The sequence below is a fragment of the Coloeus monedula genome, assembly GCF_965178545.1.
Source record: "Coloeus monedula genome assembly, chromosome: 21".
In the NCBI taxonomy this organism is placed as follows: domain Eukaryota; kingdom Metazoa; phylum Chordata; class Aves; order Passeriformes; family Corvidae; genus Coloeus; species Coloeus monedula.
Window position 1 is genome coordinate 2,248,452 of NC_138801.1, and position 20,414 is coordinate 2,268,865.

General features: G+C 51.0%; 3 protein-coding genes across 3 annotated transcripts in view; 2 read left to right on the plus strand and 1 right to left on the minus strand.

The window, feature by feature from the left end:
* Window positions 1-304: 304 nt before the first annotated feature.
* PSMD5 (proteasome 26S subunit, non-ATPase 5) lies at window positions 305-7,709 on the plus strand (the record flags this gene model as incomplete). The annotated part of the gene is made up of 10 exons (XM_082295300.1): window positions 305-501; window positions 680-824; window positions 1,384-1,497; window positions 1,723-1,851; window positions 2,498-2,607; window positions 3,017-3,159; window positions 3,622-3,813; window positions 3,999-4,108; window positions 4,561-4,701; window positions 5,209-7,709. 10 exons carry the CDS (start codon window positions 305-307, stop codon window positions 5,464-5,466), a joined length of 1,539 nt encoding a protein of 512 aa, XP_082151426.1. The 3' UTR covers window positions 5,467-7,709.
* A 190-nt stretch (window positions 7,710-7,899) lies between these two features.
* On the minus strand, window positions 7,900-9,239 carry B3GALT9 (beta-1,3-galactosyltransferase 9; the record flags this gene model as incomplete). The annotated part of the gene is given in 3 exon segments (XM_082295301.1): window positions 7,900-9,179; window positions 9,182-9,223; window positions 9,225-9,239. Coding segments are annotated over 3 exon segments (1,161 nt in total). The 3' UTR covers window positions 7,900-8,075.
* Window positions 9,240-17,009: 7,770 nt separating this feature from the next.
* The window catches only part of KCNT1 (potassium sodium-activated channel subfamily T member 1), a gene marked incomplete at its 5' end in the record, with an annotated part of 77,414 nt that continues 74,009 nt past the window's right edge, over window positions 17,010-20,414 (plus strand). The window contains one exon of the mRNA XM_082295480.1: window positions 17,010-17,140. Coding sequence (XP_082151606.1) covers window positions 17,010-17,140 — 131 coding nt within the window. The remainder of the gene's footprint in view (window positions 17,141-20,414) is intronic.

A 20,414-nucleotide genomic window follows, 5' to 3' on the forward strand; every position in this document is an offset into this window, starting at 1 on the left:
AGCGCGCCCCGCCCATCACCGGGACCACGCCCCCAACCGGGACGCGCCCCGCCCGCCACGGCGCCACGCCCTCTCCGCTCGCACCGAATGGGACGGAGCCGAGGGGGGCGTGGCGCGCGGACATTTTGTTTACATTTTGGCGGACGCAAAGGGCGCCCTTAGCGACGGCGCGGCGGTTGCTAAGGGCGGCCGCAGCTCTCGCGATGCTTCCGCGAGGCGGTTGCTAAGGCCGACCCGAGTTCTCGCGATACTTCCGCCCGGCGGTTGCCACGGGCGACGTGAGTTCTCGCGAGACTCCTGGGAGATGGCGGAGGCGGCGGCGGCCAAGATGGCGGAGGCGGCGGCGGAGCTCCTGGAGCGGGCGGCCCGGCGGGATGCGGCGCTGGAGGAGCTGCGGGCCCTGCGGGTCGCCGTGCAGGCCGTACCGCCCGCCGCCCTCCGCGCCCGCCTCGGCGAGCACCACCTGGTAGCGCTCTTCGGCCTCCTCGGCGTCAATGACCGGTGAGCTCCGGCGCGGTACCGCGGGCCTCACCGGCCCCGCCGGGCCCTCGCTGCTATTCTCCCGGAGCGGGGGATTCCTGCCGCCTCCCCGGCTCATTCCCTGGGCTGTTTCGGGGCGGGAGGTGGCACAGCGGTTTCCCTTTACTCAAGAGCTCGGTTTTGTCTCCGTCCCGCTCAGGGAACAGGTGTCCGCGTGTGTTTCTATCCTGGAGAGGCTTCTGCAGGCCTTGGATCCCCTTTACGTGATCCAGAACCTCAGGGAAGAGCTGCAGAAGGGCCTTTTCCACCCCGATGACTCTGTGAAAATCCTCACCATGTCGCAGGTACAGGGTTTCTTCCAGGAGGAGGGGACAGAGCTCTGTGGTGAGCTCTGGGTTAGTCCCCATCTGCTCTTTTCTGCCTCAGCTTGTGATAAAAGCAGGAATTGTGTCCTTCCACACCCGTGCCATTTAGGATAATTACCGTGCAGTGTGTATATAATGCTTTATGATATGTCAGTTACAATGTATAAAACTATGTCCTGACAAAAGCAACTTGTGAATAAAACTTTTTCTCCGTGTCCTGGTTAAAGCTTTCCAAGCCAGCACTGACAGCAGGTGCTCTAAGAACTAGAAGCAGCAGCATTTTGATATTCAGGATACTTTAAATGTGATTGTGGAAACACCAAACAGGCTGTGGGAACTTTTGTTGCATTAATTTGAAAGAACAGGATTGTGGGGTGTTGTGGTTTGGGATGGACTTTTGGAAGTTTCAGGTTCAGCTAAAAGCAGGTGTTGGCCAGTTGAGATTTAATCCAAAAAGCTCAAAAAATGGTGATTCTGGCTTTCTGTGCAGCTGTTCCAGTGCTTGTTTTAATGTTATCTTCTGTAATTCTGTGATCAGGTTGGGAGGATTGTTGAAGATTCAGCTGCTGTCACAGAAATTCTGCACAGCCCTGAGCTGCTACGGCAGATCATAAACTGCATTGGTGGAGAGAAGATTGCAGTGGCTAAAGAGGTAAACGTGACTTTATTGTCCCATCCCCCTGCTAGCTGAGGTAGTTGGATGACAGTGATCATAACTAGCTCTCCTCAGTGAAAATTGAATTATAGTTAAAATTAAATGCACAGGTATAGTTAATAAGTTCACAGAGAACATTGGAGCTAAGCCTGTTCATCTCGGATTTTCTTCTCTGGGTGGTTTTGTTCATTTTTCATAACGAGCTCCTGTTTTTGCTTGCAGGCTATCAAATCTCTGTCGAGAATAGCCCAGAGCCAGGAGGGTTTGGAGGCTTTGTTTGGGAGCACTTTGTTGAGTGACCTGAGGAATGTGATGGCCACGAGTGACGTTGTTCGCTACAGAGTCTATGAGGTGGGGGGGGGTTCTCTGCTGGCTCTCAGGCTGGGTTTTATGGCTTTTAAATCAGTGTTTCTCACTGCTTTACACACTTCTCTTCATGTCTATGTTTTATCAAAACTAGAAAGGAGTAGGAAGATTACAGCAGTGTGGGCTCTCATGATGTAATAACTTCTTTCCCATGTTATGGTATAGAAGTGTGAATTACTGTTTATTTTCTAACTTGTAGTGCTTAAGGCATTGGAAGGGCTCCACAGAATTACTGAAGACACCTTAAAGTGTTTGTTTCTCTGAAAATAAAAGTAAAATAATTCTTGTAGTCTCTTAACCTTTGGATGTGAAGTGCTGCTGAAAGTTCTGGAGGGATGCCAGCTGTCAGTCTAAGATGTTTGTCAAAGGAGAAATTATACAACTTAGCCATCCTAGAGCTTAATGGGAATAGCACAGGAAAAACTGATTGTGAGTAGAAGTCAGATGCATGTGCTGTAAACTTGGAACTCCTTTTGGACTTGCTTCAGGCAAAGATTTGGGTTAATGATAAAAGTATGATTAAATTCCATATTTAATACATATAGGGTTAATCAGCACTGTAGGATGTATTTGGCTGTCACTGTGAATTATTATAATGTTTTTATAGGCCATCCTTTTTGCTTTTTTTTAGTTAATTGTGGAGATTTCATCAGTGTCAGCAGAGTCTCTGAATTACTGTGCAAACAGTGGGTTAATCCCTGAGTTGATTGGGGAGCTGACTGGAGAGGATGTGCTGGTCAGGTATGTTGGTGAGTTTGCCAAGGAGATTTCCCCCATTGTTAAAACTCTTAATATTCTGATAAAATAAACGTAGTTGTGTGTGTTTCTTGGAAAACCCTTCTCAGAAAAATGCTCTTATCTGCCTCTTCTTAAACTGCCTTGAGTGTAAAATACTTTATACCTTAATTTGAGAGCCAAGAGGGAGTTGCCCCAGTGTGAGGTGATAATTGTGAGGTTTGGCTGTGATAGAAACAGTTCAAGTTCTTCCACAGATCTAAAGAGCTGAATGAGCTTGGAGGAGTGTTGGACACTTGGGGTCACTTGTTGTTTTTTTGTTAGGATTTTGTCTTATGGGTATGGGGGTTTTTTTTTAATCACTGAATACTTCAAAACCCACTGAAATAAGCCCAGATAACTTTGTGTGTTGCAGGGCCACGTGCATAGAGATGGTGACCTCGCTGGCCCACACCCCCCATGGGCGGCAGTACCTGGCTCAGCAAGGAGTCATCGACAAAATCTCCAACATCATCCTTGGGGCAGAGTCAGATCCCTTCTCCAGCTTCTACTTGCCAGGTGACACCATGTGTTCCTTCTTGCCAGGGTTTGCTGCTTGCTTTGGTAATGAGTTAAACTGACAGGACTGTTAAGCCTCTCTTTTGAAAGCTCAGGTGAAATTTTGAATGTTAGATTGGATCTATAAAATATTGGATATTTAAATAATGCTGAAGGACAGTCTGACACATGAGGAATGTTCCTCAGTAATAGTGGTAAGATCTGGACAGGCTGTGCTGTAGCTTTAAAGTTTGTGTTATTGTAGCCTGTTTTAGGAATACAAACATCATGAATTAAGCAACAGTCAAAATATTTGGCTTGTTGCTTAGTTCTGTCTTTATTTTGAGCTTTTTACCAACACTATTCAGACTTAATAACACATGTTCAGGAACAAATCAGTCTCACACTAACGTACATTTTATTTTGACATTGCTGAAGTTGTTGTTCTTCCACTCAGTGCTTTTTTTGGACTTGTTTTCTCAGGATTTGTTAAATTTTTTGGCAATCTGGCTATTGTGGACAGTCCCCAGCAGATCTGTGAGCGATACCCTGTCTTTATGGAAAAAGTCTTTGAAATGGCAGAAAGTCAGGATCCAACCATGATTGGAGTGGCTGTGGACACACTGGGAATCCTGGGATCAAATGTGGAAGGCAAACAGGTTTTACAGAAAACTAGTTAGTATCTTTCTTTTCTTTAATAAAACTTTTCAGTGAATACAAGGTTTAATTGGTTTGGGGTGATACTGAAAGGAATTGAAAAATGTATTCCTTTACCTAGTGAATACATTAATAATGGGTAACTGTATTCCTGTAGAGATCTGGCTGAATTAATTAAAAGCACTTTGTTTTTGTTTTGAAAGGAAGTAGATTTCAAAATCTCTTAAGCAAAATAGGGCACCAGGCCAAGAATGCCCCCACTGAGTTACGGCTTCGGTGCTTGGATGCGATTTCATCTCTGCTTTACTTGCCTGTAAGTTGGCGTTTTGGTCTTTGTTTTTGATTCAAATCTCCAAGAATGAAATCATCACACACCTGAGTAATTGTGAGAAGACGTTTTGCAGCCTCTAGGTTGGGTGGCTGTGGTGCTTTCAGTGTTCTGAGTCACTGATTTACTGTTTTGAAATTCCCTGATTTGTTTGCTTAAAGGTTTAGGTTTGTTTGTAAGGAGCCAGGTGTTCTGAAATGTTAATAAAACATGAAGTCAAGACTTCATTGACAAGGGAATGAGAGTAAACAGGTTCATATCCTTGTGCTTAAGGGGTGGGGGCAAACTGCTCCAGTCCTTGTAGCGTTCTTTGGATCCAGGGATCTGGGTTAACAGTGTAGCTCTAAATGAGGGAGTGAAACATTTGAACACATCCTGAAAATTTGAAAGTCTTTCATAATCCTAATCAAACTCTTTCATTTTGGTCATTTATGTAGCCAGAGCAGCAGACAGAGGATCTCTTAAGAATGACTGAATCCTGGTTCACATCCTTGTCCAGCCAGCCCCTGGAGCTGTTCAGGAGCATCAGTACTCAGCCATTCCCTGATCTCCACTGCGGGGCTTTGCGGGTGTTCACTGTGAGTGCTTTCTGCTTTTAAAGATCAGGGAGTGACTTGTGCTGCCATTCAGTCTCAGACTTATTTATTTAGTTCTTCGAAGTGAATGCCAAAGACTTCTGGTTAAAGCCCAGAAGTGGTCAGAAAAAGGCTTTTTTCCTCGTGCCCCACGTGCATTCCCCGTTTAAATAATGCAGCAGACACGTCATGTCTGTAATGCTAATTTCTGCTAGATTGGAGAGGGGGAAAAAAGGCAACAGCTGTGCTCTAAGGTGCTGCTTCTCTACCAGAGGCACTGCTGTGATAATTCCCTTAAAACTTTGAAGATAAGCACTGAGCTGTACTTGTTCTCCAGGGTTAAACCCTGCTGCTTGATTCAAGTGCTGGTTGTGTAACCACTGGTGGAATGAATATCTCATTTAATTTTCCCTGTTCCTTGTCTTTGTACTGAAAACCTTACTGTGTAACTGCTTTTTTGGGGTTTTAATATGTTTTCCCCCCTCTCATGTCTTTTGTCTTCCTGTTTAGGCCATTGCAAATCAACCATGGGCCCAGAAGCTGATGCTGGACAGCCCAGGGTTTGTGGAGTACGTTGTGGACAGATCTGTGGAGCCTGACAAAGCTTCAAAGGATGCTAAATATGAACTGGTGAAGGCCCTGGTGAACTCCAAAACCATTGCAGAGATCTTTGGGAATCAGTATTACCTGAGGCTCAGGGCTTACCTGCACGAGGGCCCCTATTATGTTAAGGCAGTTTCTACTACAGCTGTGGAAGGAGCAGAATAATGTCCTTGGTGTCTGGGGTCCCCTTCTTGCAAAAGATATTCCTGGCACAGGTGTTGAGGTACAAGGTGTAAAAACTCTCCACACTGGAGGTTGTCTCTTTAAAGGAATGTGAAGATATTTTGACTCTATTTGAGATGAGTCAGGAGAGGAAATGAAAAGCTGTTGTATATTTCCCCCTAAAATGTCACGGCAGAAGTTCTCTCTGTGTCTCATGAGACAGGTAACCCAGGTGAGCACTTACCAGCTACTGACTGTGTTTTATTTGGCAGAATTCATCAGTGTTTGGTTAAATTGTTCTTGGGTTTGGAGTTTCTGTTGTGTTTTCTCAGTAGGTTACAGTTCAGTTAAAACCCCACCAAAACACCTCAAGGTTTGTAACCTCAGATGCTGCCATAATTTCTATTCTTTTTTAATTCATTTTTTTACCTGTCAGAGTTGGCACTTGCATGGAGCACTCTCTTTGTTCTGTCAGAATCCTGTTGCTGAATAAGCCAGTGACACTGTCCACATGAGGGAGTGTGGACTGGATTCTCTTGTTTGCAACCTGCTGGATGTGAGTCTTGCTGGAATAAATAATCCTAAATATTGTTTACATTTTCTGCTGAGGATTTAAAAAAGAAAAAAAAGCTTTTAGCCCTTTTACAAACAAACCAATGCACTCTGTAGGGATCAAACCCACCTGGGAGCTTTGTCTCCCTTGTTGGCTGTGCTGTGGGATGGCAGCTCAGTTTTGTGGCTGGAGCACTACAAGGCTACTTCAGAACCAAATCTTGAATTGTTTACACTATTTTTTAACAGAGATACAATTTTTTAAGTGTTGTTTAAAGAAATGTAGTATTTTAGTTACCTGAGTTAGACTGAAAGGGGGAAGAACGTGAAGCTGTTGTGTTGAAGGGAGTGAATGAACTGGGAGTGTGGAAATGTGGCATCTTAGGAAGTTGGAATCTTCTTCTGAAGATGTGAGAACTGTGAGGGAGAATCAGGACTGGCTGGGCACTACAGTGGCATGTGACATGTCTTTGTCCATAAACAGAGACCACGGGGTACTGTATATCAAAGGCTTGTGTTGTTCTTTTTGAGAAATACATCTGAGGAGTAGCTGGGGGGAGCAGAATAAAACATGAAATTACTGCTTTGGGGCTTATTTTAGTAATGTGTCAGCCAGCTGTGACTGTGGAAAGAACTGACTCCACGTCCCTGTGCTGCCAGGGGAAGCAGGAGGATCTTGTCATGCAGTAACTCTGGTTTTGCCTGTGGTAGGTAGAGGTGCAGCTGGCATTGCCTGCCAGAAATACTGCCCAGGAGTCCAGGGGGGCTCTGAGGAGCTGGGGAGGATCCCTTAATGTTTGCTAAGCTGTCTAAATGGAGGTGATGTGCCTTGCTGCTCACAACCCAAGATGTACCAGAGTTGTCATCCTACATCCCAGTGCTGCTGCTTTTATCCTAAATGTGCCCAATAAACATCTGCCAGTGAGAAATGCACTGCAGTGTCTCGTGACTGCAGAGAGCACGGGAGCTTTGTGAATCCTGCATCCAGCAAACACATCAAAGCACTAAAAAGGAAATGAAAAGATTGTAGAAGTCCTTAGTTTGCACTTGTTCTGGGCAGTTCAGCTCTGTTATTTTAGGTGGCTTTGTGTGCTGGTGGCTCTGTGCAAGCCATATGCTGAAATGTCAGTAAAAGAAATCAATATATAAACCTGTTCTGCAATTTGTGAGCCTGTTCCATGTGTGTTTTCAGCTGGTGCTTTTGAAGGCTACTCTGTGTGCTGAGTATTTAGCATCTGCTTTGCATGGTACATTTGCCAAAGACAATATTTTAGAATGTGCAGAGATGCCAAACGAGGGGATTTTTTTATGTATACACATATGCTTTATTTTATTGAGCTTTGAGCTCAGTGTTGATTGATTAATTGATCACTTTCCCCTTATTACTCACATGCAGTTCCCTCCCCATGCTGTACATTGCCATATGGATTACATGCTGCTGCTGTATCTGATATAAATGACAAAATTGAAGTGTGTTGTTTTTGTCACCCCCTCCTTGAAGTAACAGGTGGAGATAACTGAGGAAAAACCAGAAATGGAATGCTGGAGAATTGAGGTAACATGCTGAACATTTGGTTTAAAAACCAAAAAACCCCAAACCAAATCTCGTCACTTGATAGATGTTAACAAGCAGCATAACTTGAGGAATTTCCAGGATGGCTCAGTGGCTGTTCTCTGGAGCTGCTCTGTTTCTCTGTAACCCAGCCTGCTCAGAGGCAGCTCCTTTTGTGGATGGAAAGCTTCCCCTTAGTTACAAAATTCTTTGGAAGTAGGTGATGCCTCACTCAGATAAAAAAGGAGTTTTGAAGACTCAGAAGTCTGAAAAACCCTGGATATGGACAAAGTCTCTTGGAATACTCCTTTTTACTTTCATGCATGCACTTGTAGGTACTTAGGCAGAGTACATCCAGTTCTGCTCTGTCACACACTGTAACAGTGAGAATTCATTTGCTGTTGAAGGGAAAAGAGCAAACTTTAGGAGGGCATCCTTAGTACTGTATGTTAACAGGATAACACAGCTGATGAAAGAAAATCCAGACTCTTTTTGCAGAAGTTAAACCTTAATTGACAAAATGAAGGACCTCATTTTTTATCCTATCCAAGTTGAACTGTTTGAACTTATCAATGTAGGTCAGAACCTTGCAGGACACCAGGCTGTAGTAGGTTTCCAGTAAGGAACAATCTTCCCCATCGCTCGTTTCCTTCCAGTCTTTAAATAGCTCATCCTCTCTCATGTCAGAAGAGGTGAAAATGAATTTATAGCAGCATCGATTGTAGCTGATGTGCTTCTCCCCAGAAAAGCGGGAGCTGTGCCTGGCAGCGATTCCAGCTCTTTTAGCACAGATTCCTACAAAGGCAGCGGGGGGCACCGCCAGTGGCACCTCCCTGGCAGCCACGTAAACCTTGCGAGCCACGTCCTGGGACATGAGGAAAGCGCTGCCGTGGCAGAAATCCGGGTAAAACTCCTCGGGGTATTGATGGATGGGGACAAAGCCCGGGCTCTGGGGGTCCCTGTCAGGCACTCTGTGATGAACCACCCTCCCAAGGTAGATGTCCTCCCGCTGCGTTAAGCTCAGCAGGTACCCAGCCAGGCTGGGAACGCCAACAAACACGTCCTGGGCTGTGTGAAGGATGTACCTGGCATGGGGACAGAAAGTCACCGTCCACTCCACACTCATCAGCATCTTCTGCGTCTGTGTCTCGGGGGAATCGATGAAACTGCCTTCAATGATGTCTCGGTGCTCTTGAGCCTCTTCATTGATCTCCAGCTGGGTGCTTGCTGAAGCTGCCTTTCCTACAGCAAACCGAGTCAGGACGCTGTAACCCCTGGAGCCTGTCACATTGCCCCAGGTCTGCCTGATCATGTTGCGCCTTGTCCTGTTTTCTGGGCTGCTGCAGACAACAATGAGCAGAAATATCTCTTGATTGGAGCATGTTGCTGCACTGCTGCCAGTGTGGGAGAGGTTGGCCTTCAGAGGATCCAGATCCAGCTTCCTGGCCCTCTCCCTGATCTCCAGAGTCTTCACGTCGGTGTAAGAGAGAGGCAGGGAATGCAGGAAGTATTGCTCCAGCAAATCTGCCCCAAAAAGCAGCACGTGGAAAAGCAAGACGTTGAAGAGGATGAAGCACCACTGGTGTGTGCGGAGCCTGCAGAGTGTCAGCTGGGGAAGAGGAACGTGGACACTGAATTCTCTTGCCTCTCAAACCAAAAGGCTTTCCCTCATTTTACAATATATCCATGCAAAGCAATCACAACTTCTAGACTGTGGTCTTTGTGTTATTAGTGTGAGGCTCCTTTTTCTCTTAGAAACTTAAGGAATGTACTTCTTGTGGCACAGTGAGATCCCAAACTGAGAAGGACGTTACCATTTTGAAAGCTCTTCTGTGCATCCATGTGTGGAAGTACCAGAGAATGACTCGCTATCAATATTTTCTGACTATTTTTAACCTGTTACAGAAGGCCTGAGGTGCCAGTTAATACAAGTCCTTGAAGGAGAACTTTTGGTACTTGGCCTGGCACTGCCCTGTGAAAGCTGGCAGGGTAAGAATCCAGAGGGAAAGGCCAGGTTGGACAGGGCTTGGAGCTACCTGGTCTAATGGGATGGAATGAGATGATCTTTAAGGTCCCTTCCAACCCCCATCCTGTGAAAACTGCAAAAGGCTGAAGCACTTACCTGCATGGTGCTGGGAGCTGTCCCTGCAGCAGGGGCTCTCTGGGCGGTTTCTCCTGGCGGTGGCTGTATCTATCTGGGTCTGCAGGATCCAGTTACTGCCCAGTATCTGCAGCCTGTGGCTTCCACCTCACCTGCCTGGGCGGAGGAAAGGTGATCCCAGGGGCTGATCGTGTTGCAGCCACAGAAAACACAAAACAAACAAAACCCTGGCCTTTCCCTTTATTAATTTCTGACACTGAGAGATAAGTGAAGCAAATTCTGGGGCTCACTTGGTGGAAGCAATCCCCGGTACTGTTGTGAGTCTGTTCTTAATCTGCTGCTTTGCTGCTGGCCCTGGGGGTTGTGTTTTCCACAGCTGTGCCATTGTGGTGTTGGCTCCCCAGTCCGGGGCAGCTGACCCCTGTGCTGAGCACTCTGCATCTCCTGAGCTGGAGCTTTGGGCATGAACTTTTGGGTTTGCCTTGTGTGGGGTCGTGAAGGACACCCCAAGGCCAGGCTGGCTCCAGCACCTGGGGCTCTACTCCTGGACAGGCTCTGCCTTGGGCTGCTCCAGAGCCTCTCTGTGTTGCTGTTGGCTCAGTCACGGCTGTGCCGGAGCTGACGGGGCTGGGGAGCCACAGGGGCCTGGAAGTGCTGCAGGGGGAAGTGCCAAAGACACCACAAACAGGATGGAGGTGTCAGCAGGGGGGAGTTGGCTTTGGCAGTGGGGCTGTGCAGCACTGAGGAGAGAGGGGTTTGTGGGTCCCCAGCAGTGCCCTGGGAGGGCAGGGAAGGGTTGGGTGATGGCAGTGCTGCTGTTGGAGGGGTAGATTGAGGTGGGAGGTTTCAGCCTTGTGGGAACTCCAGCCTCCAAGGGAGAGCAGGGAGATCGTGATTTCTTTTCAATTTTGAAAAGGTTTCTCAGAGGTCAGGGTGCATTTCTGTTCTGCAGCCTTGGGTGAAAGGAGAACACAGCACTGCTGTGGTTTGTCTTGGCTGGGCCATTGCAAGGCTCCCTGGAGCGTCCTTAGGGCAGCCTGGATTAGCCCAATGTCCCAGGGAGATGGACAAGAGCTTTGATTTCTGCCTTGAGGGGTCCAGGGTTAATCCCCAGCTCTTGCTGAGCTGCTCAGCTCTCCCAGCTGTGTTGATAGAGGGAATAGAGGAATTACAGAAGAAACCAGGTTCCCAAAATCTGCTCACAGCTTGGAAGTTCATCTTACCCCACTGAAAAACCCCAAAACATTCACAATGTGCAGGTCCCAGTGTGGATTTCTGCTTCAGGCTCTCCAAAAAGAGGAAAAACTCCTTCCCCAGAGCTTGTGTGTCAGCTGGGACACAGCTTCATCTGGCCCAGCCTCACACTCTGCAATCCTCACAGAAGTTGTTCTTTGAAGCTGGGTGAGCTGTCAGCACGGGAAGTGTCAGTTAAATGTGTGCCCTGAAATAAAAGGCTAATAAGGAAATATTTTTCACGCACGGTAAAACAGCCATGCAACTCCAGATACCCATTCTGGGGGAAAAAAATATCCTTCTTTGAAGATATTCTGTCTCCAGCTAAATCATTTAATCAGCAAATAAATGCCAGTGTTTGAAACCTCTTACATTAAAAATTGAGTATCTTTAGAATAATAAAATAATAATAACAATAAGCCCCACATGTGTATCATCCCCAGTGCAATTAGGCCCAGCGTGGTGCTGGCAGCACTGCCGAAGTCATTCCTTTAGCATTGCTCTGTGGTGGCAGCAGCAACTTTGATACCAAGTTAATAGAAAATTAACACTCCCTGAGCCCAGCCAGGGCACAGGCAGCTCTTGGATGTGGGTTTTTATTTATCCACAAAGCCTGATGGATTCCCACTGAGAGGAAGCTGAGGAACAGCAAGGCAAAGACTGCTGAAGGGGAAAATAACAGAGTCCCTCAGCTCCAGGAGGTTTGCCTAGGGGTGGTCCCTCCATGGCCTTTAAACCCAGGTTTCAAGCAAATACAACACCCAGCAGCTCATGTGTGACCTTATCTCACTTTTCAGATGGGTGACGTGAAGCTCATTTGGGGAAATCCTTGATCCCAGGGAGATCCAAGAGTTTCCTGGAGAAGGGTGAATTCAGGAGCCTGGAATGGCTGAAGTCAGGTCAGTGGGGGTAGGAACGCTGTTCCTACAGCTGCACTGAGACCCCGCACAGTCTTGGGGTTGTAAATCATGCAATCAACCAGGAGAGCAGGTTTTCCTGAGCCACAGGGCTAGAATGTGCTTTCTGTGGGATGTTTTCACATTTTCTTTAAATTTTATGTCCAAGCAAACCTCATTACAGGAGCAGGCATGTAACGCTCTGGGCAACTTGACCTGTCCTAAAGCTGTGAGTGTTCAGGCTGAAGGGTGCTGGGGTTTGATTTTTTGGAGAGGGCATGATTTGTGATATCCAAAGACCAAAGCAGAGCTGCCAGGAGGGTGCTGTTGAGCAGGAGGACCCTGGGGCAGGCAGTGGGTGCTGCAGGGGAGCAGCCGAACCTGCAGCTCCTTAAAGCATCTCCTAAAGTCTCCTGGCTTCCCTCCCAATGCTGGGAACATTTGGAAGGGGGAGCAGAGCCTGGCTTCCCTCAGCTCTGCTCGACTTCACTTAGTGAAAATGTGAAGGCTTTGGATGACGCACCGTTCTCAGGAGATGGAGCAGGAGAGGGCGGATGGATGGGATTGAGGGAGAAAATCCAGGGAAAATTGGGTTTCCCAATATAAATTTGTTCAAGTGTAAAAGCTTGAGCTCAGCCTGCCCTAGATGTCCTTCTCTGCAGGGTGGACACCCCTCTCCATGCCCACCACGCTAACCCTGCTCTCAGGCTCTTCCCAAAAGCCAGGTTGATTCCCACAGGTTCTCAAACTTTCACTTGCTGCCTGCTGCTCCAGAGACAGGTGAGAACCCCTCTGTGGAACCCACCTGGCACAACCTCCCTTTCCACGAGGCATTCCCTGTGCCCTCACAGATTCACCTGTCTGATTCTAAGGCTCAGAGATACCCCTTATCCCCACAGCCAGAATGCTCTGTGAGCACAAAGCACTCCCAGGTCTCCAACGTGTTTTGGATGCTACACAAAGGATCCCCGTTATTCCGAGCTGCCTCTTGCAGTGTTTCACCAGCACACGCAGACCTGAGAGCACGAGGGGCTGTGGAGGGACATGTCTGGTTTTTAATAACAGCATCAGTTGCAATAAATAGAGATGGGTGTTTAGGCCTTAGTCACCTAATAGCAATGTTTGTGCTTGAAGACATGATTCAGCTCTTGCAGGCAGTTCCTCACCTTATATTCTCTGTGGGGTTTGGGAAATGATGGAAGAAGAGGCTTTGTAAGAGTTCTACAGTGTTTGTTGCACTTGTTATTTGATATTTAATGTCCCTTTGGGTATTAAGTAGAAAACTGAAAACCAAGCCAACAAAGCTGAGCACTGGCACAGCAGACAAACAGCTCCTGTGGCTCCTGGTGTGCAGATGAAGGTGTCTTTGCTCCTGATTCAATGGCTCGCTTGATGAGACTAAAACCATGTTTTTATAGCTAAGTTTCCTGCATTCTTCTTTTTTCTTTGCATTTCTTTCTTGGCACACTTTCCGTCAGTCTGGGAGTTACAGAGCTCTCTCCTTTTTTATGGTATGTTTGTTCCTTCTTGAGATTAGTGACAGCTTTGACAGCTCCCTACCTCTGTGTTCCTGGATAACGACAGCCTCAACCCCCTGTGTGTTCTGCAAGTGCTGCATTCAGCCTCAGCAATGCTGAGTTAAAACGTGAGCCGAGTGGAAACAGCATAAACTTGTGTGAAACGTTGAGTTGTGAGGCCACAGGGCCAAGGAGGTTCCCCAAGTGGTCTCCCTGCCAAGATGTCAACTTGACAGGAAAGTTGCTTATTTTGCAGTGGACCAGAAGTTTCCCTGTTGTTACTAATTCTCAGAGCGTGCCTTGTGATTTGATTTTTTGATCCTTTTTTGGTGCTTTTTGCCTCACCCTTTCATTCCCTGCAGCCAGACTGGGGCTGTATTTGTGCCTGGCAAATGGAGATTCACATGAAATTCATTTGACATGCACAACATCCACAACGTCGGAGTCTCGAATCAGGCTCTGATTAAATCCCATCCACGCTCTGACAACATTTCCAGCTGGGAGCAGATCCAGTGTCCCTGTTCCTGACTCCGTGACTGCTCAGCAGCACTGGGCATTTCTCCTGGGAGAAATTTCAGCTGGAGCATTTCTTGCCCTGGGGTCAGGGGGTCCCTGTGTGTCTGTGTGATGCACCCAAAAAGGCGAAGCTTCCCCAAGGTCACGAGGGGAAGAGGAGCAGGGTGCAGCTCTTGGGGCTTAAGTGATGCTCCAGCTCATCCTCTCCAGGTGCTGGATGGATCCAGCTGTGCTCCCACTGGTGCCCCAGGCTGGGGAGGGGCTGCAGCCCCCCAGCCGTGGCCAAGGCTCCTGCTGGTGGGGCTGTCCCCATCGCCCTCCTGACAGGGAGGAACTGGAGGGAACTGGAGCAGGACAGGGACCCCCCTGACACGAATCCCTGGGGCCCTGTGGGTTGCTGGACTCGGATGATGTGCTCTGCAGAAATGATTTTCTCTCACTCTCGCCTCTGACTCATCCCACTGTTGCCTCCCACAGATTTATTTATTGTTCTCCCAGACACAGAAACAGCAGAGTTGAGTCTCCCTGTCCTGTGCCAGGCCCCTCCTCGGGCAGCTGGGCTGGGATCTGTTGGAGCAGCCGGTCCTTCCCCCACACTCATCCCTGGGGGGTCTCAAATTGGGGGTTTGCCTTCCCCAGGAGCCCTGTACGAGCCCCCCTGTGCTGCCCCCGAGCCTGGCTCTGCTCTGGAGAGCTGTTCACACACAGCAGCCGGCCCTGGAAATGGCACTCGGGATGTGCCCGTTCCTGGGTGTGCTGCTCATTCCCTGCCCAGGAGAAAAACAGCCCTGGGGTGCAGCAGGAATGTTGGGGTGCTGAAGGGGTTCCCCAGCAGAGCTGTCGGGACTGAGGGAGTCGAGAGGAGGAGGATGGTCCCATAGTCAGTGCATGAAATCCTGATTAATTGTATTTTGTGTTAATGACTCCTGGGACGCGAGGACTTGCAGCATCGGTGGCATTTTGGGGAGTGCTGCAGCTGGAGGCAGGAAGGACCAGCTCAGCCCCATGCCCCCAAAATTCTGAACCATGCCTTTGCTGAGAATACTGTCCTGCCTTTTGCTGCCTTCCCCCCTTGGCTTTGGGGATGCAGGGAGTTGCTCCGTGCTGGAGCTGGGAGCAGTCCCCAGGACAAGGACTCTTTCCTAAGGTAGGATGCCACCAGGTTGCTCAGCTTGTCCCTGTGGTGCCCTGAGCAGCTGCCCTGGTCCATGGTGGGACTGGGGTGGCACCAGTGCCCTTCCAGGGCAGGGACAGGTGGAACCAGTCCCACTCTGCTGCTCAAGCTTCAGCATTTGGATGGGGATGTTCTCTTCTTCTGCCTCCTTCTCTTTCATTTCTCATTTCTCTCAGCATCTAACTGTAACTGTTTTAAATAATTCCTCCCCCACGCCTGTGTTATCACCCAGCATGTCAATACGATGCTCTGCCACCCACTGCTCTCTTCCCGGAGCTGCACGTTAACGTTTTGCACCAGATAATGTGAGGCAATTAGTGAATGGAGAATAACCTTCCCACTTAAAAGCAGGATGGCTTGGGAAGCATCACACGGGTGGATTGCACGGGGAGTATTAATTGCTTTTCTCTTCAGTGACTGCCAGTGTAGGAGAGTCCATATGGAGAGAGAGGAGGAGGAAGAGATGCTGCGGGAGAAACGATGTCTCCAGCCCTGGCGAGAAGCCTAAAGCCCAGCGCATCCGAGTGGGGGCACTTCCCTCTGGATCCGGGGGCTGTGGCACAGCGGGGGCTGCGGCATCCAGCGTGTGCCGATGGATCACGCGAGCCCGGGAGCGGCGGCCGAGTGCGAGGGTGGGGTATCCCGGGGCCAGCGGGACTGGGAGCTGCCGGAGAGAAACCAAAGCTCTGGAAGCAGCGGGATGCCAGCGCGGACGGTGTCACCTTCCCCTGGGTGTGACTGAAGGGGGCATTGGTGTGTTGGGTGGCTGAGGAGGAAGAGGCGCGTTGCACAAGGCACAGGGGCTGTGTGGCCACTGCGTTTTTGTGGGAGCAATTCCTTTATTGGGGTATCTGCTCATCCGTACAGCTCTGGGGTCCCACGAAATGGCACCACAGCGAACGCCCCAGCGCCCACACAACGGCCTGGGCTCGGAAAGAGAAATGAAAAAAGAAGCAAAGCAGAGAGGAGCGCACCCGAGCTGGGGCAGAATGACCCCCGGGCCCTGCTGCCCCACGGCCGCCGCTGCCGTGTGCCGGGGCTGCTCAGAGGCCGCTCCCTTTGCAGCCGCTCACATCTGGCCCACTGTGGCCAGGGGACACAGTTTTGGGGCACTTCACATTTGGCCACATCATTACTGGTGGCACCTCCCGCCTCCTGGCACATGGGGCTGAACTTGGACGAGAGGGAAGGCACCTCGGAGCCCATCCCGTTAACCCTTTTCTGGAGGCGGCCGGCTCGTTTCCAGGATGCCCACGCTGTCCCTGGGCTCGGGGCCATTCCCCAGCGGGGCCGTGTTATTGCAGCAGGGCCCCCCGGGAAGATCAACGCTCCCGGCCCGGCCGCGCAGCACGGCACAGGAATTCCCGGTGCTTGGCCGCGCTGTTTGCTTTCGGCACAACCCCGAGGCGCAGCAGCGCTCAACACAAATATTTGTGTGGGTAGTAGAAAAAATACAAAAAAAAACCAAATGAAAAAAAGAAAAGAAAAAATAAAACGGAAAGGAAAGGGAAGGGAAGGGAAAAGGGAAATAAAGAAAGCCAAGCCACCCAAAGGTCGTGCTGACAGAGGCCAGAGGCCAAAGGACGCGGACCGGGGAGGTATCACCGGCTGCTGCCCCAGCCCGGGGGTCGCGGGGGCCGGGGCGGGGCCGGCGGGGGCAGCGCCGGGGGAGGTGGCGAGCGCGGCCGCCGGTGCTCGTTGGGCGGAGCCCGGTCCCGCCCGGTGCGGCCCCGCCCATCCCCGAGCATCCCGCACCTGTTGCCGCCCGCTCCCCGCCGCGCTCCCCGCGGCGCCGCCCGGCCCCGGCATGCGGAGCTCCCGAGCGGCCCGCGGGCTGCTGCGGCGGCGGCCGCGGGGCTCGCCGTGATGGGCGGCCGGCACCGGCGGCGGGACGGCGGCGCTGGCTCTGCCCGCGGCCGGCAGCCCCCGGCCCGCGCCCCCGGCAGCGCGGGGCGCCCATGCTCTGCCCCGCCTCGCCGCTCCGGCTCCCCGCGCCGCCGCGCCGATGCCGTTCTCGGGCGAGGAGCGGAGCCTGCAGGGGATCTACAAACCGGCGGGGCCGGCGGAGGGGCGGCCGGTCTGCTCCGAGTGCTACACCAACCGCTCCTTCGTCTACGACGATGGCAGCGCCCACAGGTACCGGGGCTGCGGGGCTGGGGAGGGTCCCCGGGGTGCCCGTGCTGCCGTCGTGGGGAGCCGCGGGGCTGCGGGAGCGCGGAGCTCCCGGTGCAGCCGGAGGAGCCCGTTCCCCTGCCGGGGGGAGCCGGGCGCGGCAGGCAGGACCCCCGTTCCCCGTCCCCACCGCTTTCCCCGTGCCCCGAGCCTGGAGGAAAGTTTCTGCGGCACTTCCAGGCCTGGCTGGGGTCCCTGCGAATGCCCCCGTGGGCACAGCACCTCGGGAATGGGCCGGTCGGGAGCTGCCTGCGTACGGGGAAGGGGTGTTTGGAGACCCTGGAGCAGTCACATCCTTCGTGGGAAGAGGCTCGATGCTGTCCCTCTGTCGAGCCCAGCCCGGACCGAGGCCGTGCTCCGGGGTGTGAGGGTGAGGCAGTGTTTGGCTGAGCCCTGGAGCCACCCCAAAGCCAAGGGGCTAAAATACGCCCGGGAAAAAGCTACACTCCCGTAGGTGCTGCCCAGCCCCTGCTCCAGCTTGGGGCTGGTTTTTTGCCGAAGTTACAGTGTCCAGTGTGAGGGAGGGGCTGCTGTGAGAGTGGAAGAGCTGCTTGAGGAGATCAGGGGGACTCAGTGCCACCGTGCTCTTGTGCCTGGCAGCAGCAGCTATTTCTCACAAGTGGTCCTTGCTGAAGTATCCTGGTTTTTCCTGATAAATGCTGTGTGTTATCTTTGTTCTGATTAAATTTACTGGTGTGGCTCTTCTGACTGTCACACTCGTCAAATGCCAGATGAAATGTGCAGATGAATTGTGTGTATCAATTCCTGCTTGGCAGATAAGGACCTTGGCTGGGTTTGTGCCCTGGGCCGCCCAGATGTCTTCATCCGCTTGCCACGACTTAGAGAAACAATCTTGTATTCCTAAAAACCTAAATGGAAAAGAAGAAAGTCTGTTCTTTAACTCTCAGTACATTGCCACTGACTGGGTAATTAATAAAATCCTTGAATATTGGCTTTTGGGGTTAAGTCCCTCATTGCTACCCCCCGCTGTCCTCTCTGTCAGGTGCCTCAGGACCCCCTAACTCTGGATAACCCCTTTTGGTTACTTTGGGCACAGCAGGGTGGCTGTGGAGCACAGTGCTTTCCCCAGACTGCCTCATTTTGCAGCTGTGCTTGGAGTGTCTGCAGAAATGACACCCTCGAGGAGGATGTTGAATGTGTCTGTGTGTGTGAGGATCAGAGACCGGGTTGGAGACGACAGCTCCCGGAGCTTTCCAACTCCAACAAGACGGGATGATGAGGAGCTGCTCCTCATTACTGACACTGCAGCCCTGCCCGGGGTCATTTATCCTCATCTATAGCACTACAAAATCCTTGCCCCAAGATCCTCCTGCCTGTCTCTTTCAATCTGAATAGAGGAGGTTTGTTTCCTAATTATTGTTCTACAGCTCGATGTGTTTCTAACCCCCTCAGGCTCCGGAGAGGTTGAAATGCCATTGCTTTCCATGGCTTGTCTTGCCTGCCCTTGTGCTCAGCCCTTTTCTGCCCTTCTGCAGATATTAAACAAGCTGCTTGGAGCCTGCAGGACTCGGCAGCTTCCCCAGCTCCAGCTCGCAGCAGACTGGTCTCTAATGCACTTTTCCAGAGCTGATCGGCTGAAGAAGCAGGAAAGGACTGTTACAGGCAGGCTGAGGAGAAAGGGCAGGAGCAGGCAATAAGCAGCATCAGACGATGCCAGGGCCCCTGGCTGATCTGCTCTTTGCTTTCCTCTCCTGCAGCTTGGGCTGGGGGCACAAATCCCGCCAGTGGATGATCACCCACATTTAACCACCTGCTATCGCTCAGCCTCTGCCGGCTACAAGAGCTTCTTCCTCACCTCCCATGGGTTTCCCCTCCTCTCCAGGCTGCTGTGGGGTTTGTGCACAGTCCCTGGAGTCCAGCACCATCTCCTTGTCTCCTCTCTGCGCTTGTAGGTGTGATGGCAGACAAGCAGAGCTGTCGCCAGAGGTGTGTGTGAGGGATGTGAGAGCCAGGATAGAGCAGCAAAGATGTAGAACACGTTCACTGAACCTTCTGCTGAATGTTCAAGGGACCTCAGCTGGGCTGGCCCCGTTGAAATAAGTGGAAAATTCAATTATCCCTTCACTTAGCAAATCTAGAGGTGGCTTAAAAGCTGTTAAAGGGAAATTCCAGCTTCTCAGTTGCCTGAGTGTGGAGATGTGTGTGGAAATGTCTGTGAGCTTCCTCCTGGCCCTCTTTGTAAGGGAATAATGGTCCCCAAAGTCCGTCCCAGGCGGAAAGCAAGGAGTTAATTATAAAAGCACTTGAGAATTTGTTTGGACAGCAAATACACATTTCTGGTTCCCAGAGGGCACAAAGAGCCTAAATTTTACTTTCCTACCTCGTGGGAAATCTGGGTAAATGTTTGCACAAGGATCCACTTTGGGGAACTCAGGATTTCCTCCGGCCAGTGGCTCCGCTTCCTCCGCCTTGCCCATGTAAGGGCACTGCGGACACGAGTGATGGATGAGCAGCCAGATGGAAGGACTCACACAAAAATATCCTGCCAGAGCCAGGGGGCCGGCAGGAGAGGCAGGGGTGGGCGGGAGGAGACTTGGATTTTCCATCCCCTGCCTCCTGCTCCTATGGCTCGTCTGAGAAGGAAGAGCTGGAAGAAGGCGGCGCTACCTGGAGCAGCTGCTTAGGAAGGTCATGGCTTTGCGTTAGACGTACGTGGCTTTTCTCAGGTCTGCTCTAAATGGCTCTTCTGGGGGATCTGTGTGGCTGCTGCTGTTTGTATCTGAGTAAACAGCCCATGGGAGCAGGAATTTGGGTGCTGTGCCATGGGTTTGGGAGCGGGATGTGGAGCGAAGGTGGGTCCCAGCTGCTCTCAAGTGGCAGAGAAGCTGAAGCTGGGGGCTGGACAGCAGCAGCCAGAGAGACTCGGGATGCGCCTATGGAATGTCAGCTCCAGGGGGCTTGGTCGGCAGGGGCTGTGCTGCAGTGGGGTCTGTTCCCAGTCCCACCTGGCTGGGCAGGCAGGACAGGGCTTTTGGCCCTAGAATTCACAGCAAGAGTTGGAGCTGTGGCAGCCAGGTTAAAAATGCCCACAGGCACCTTCTGCCACTCTGGTTGAAGCCTCTGCCTGAGTCCAAAGGCAGAAAAAAAAGAGCACTGATTAAATGGGATTCTTGTGAAGTGTGAGCACTCATCCCGGCCCAGGATGGCTCTCCCATGGCTTCTCCTGGCAATCTTTGGATGTGTCCAAGGAACTGTCTCAGTTTAGCACAAGGATGGT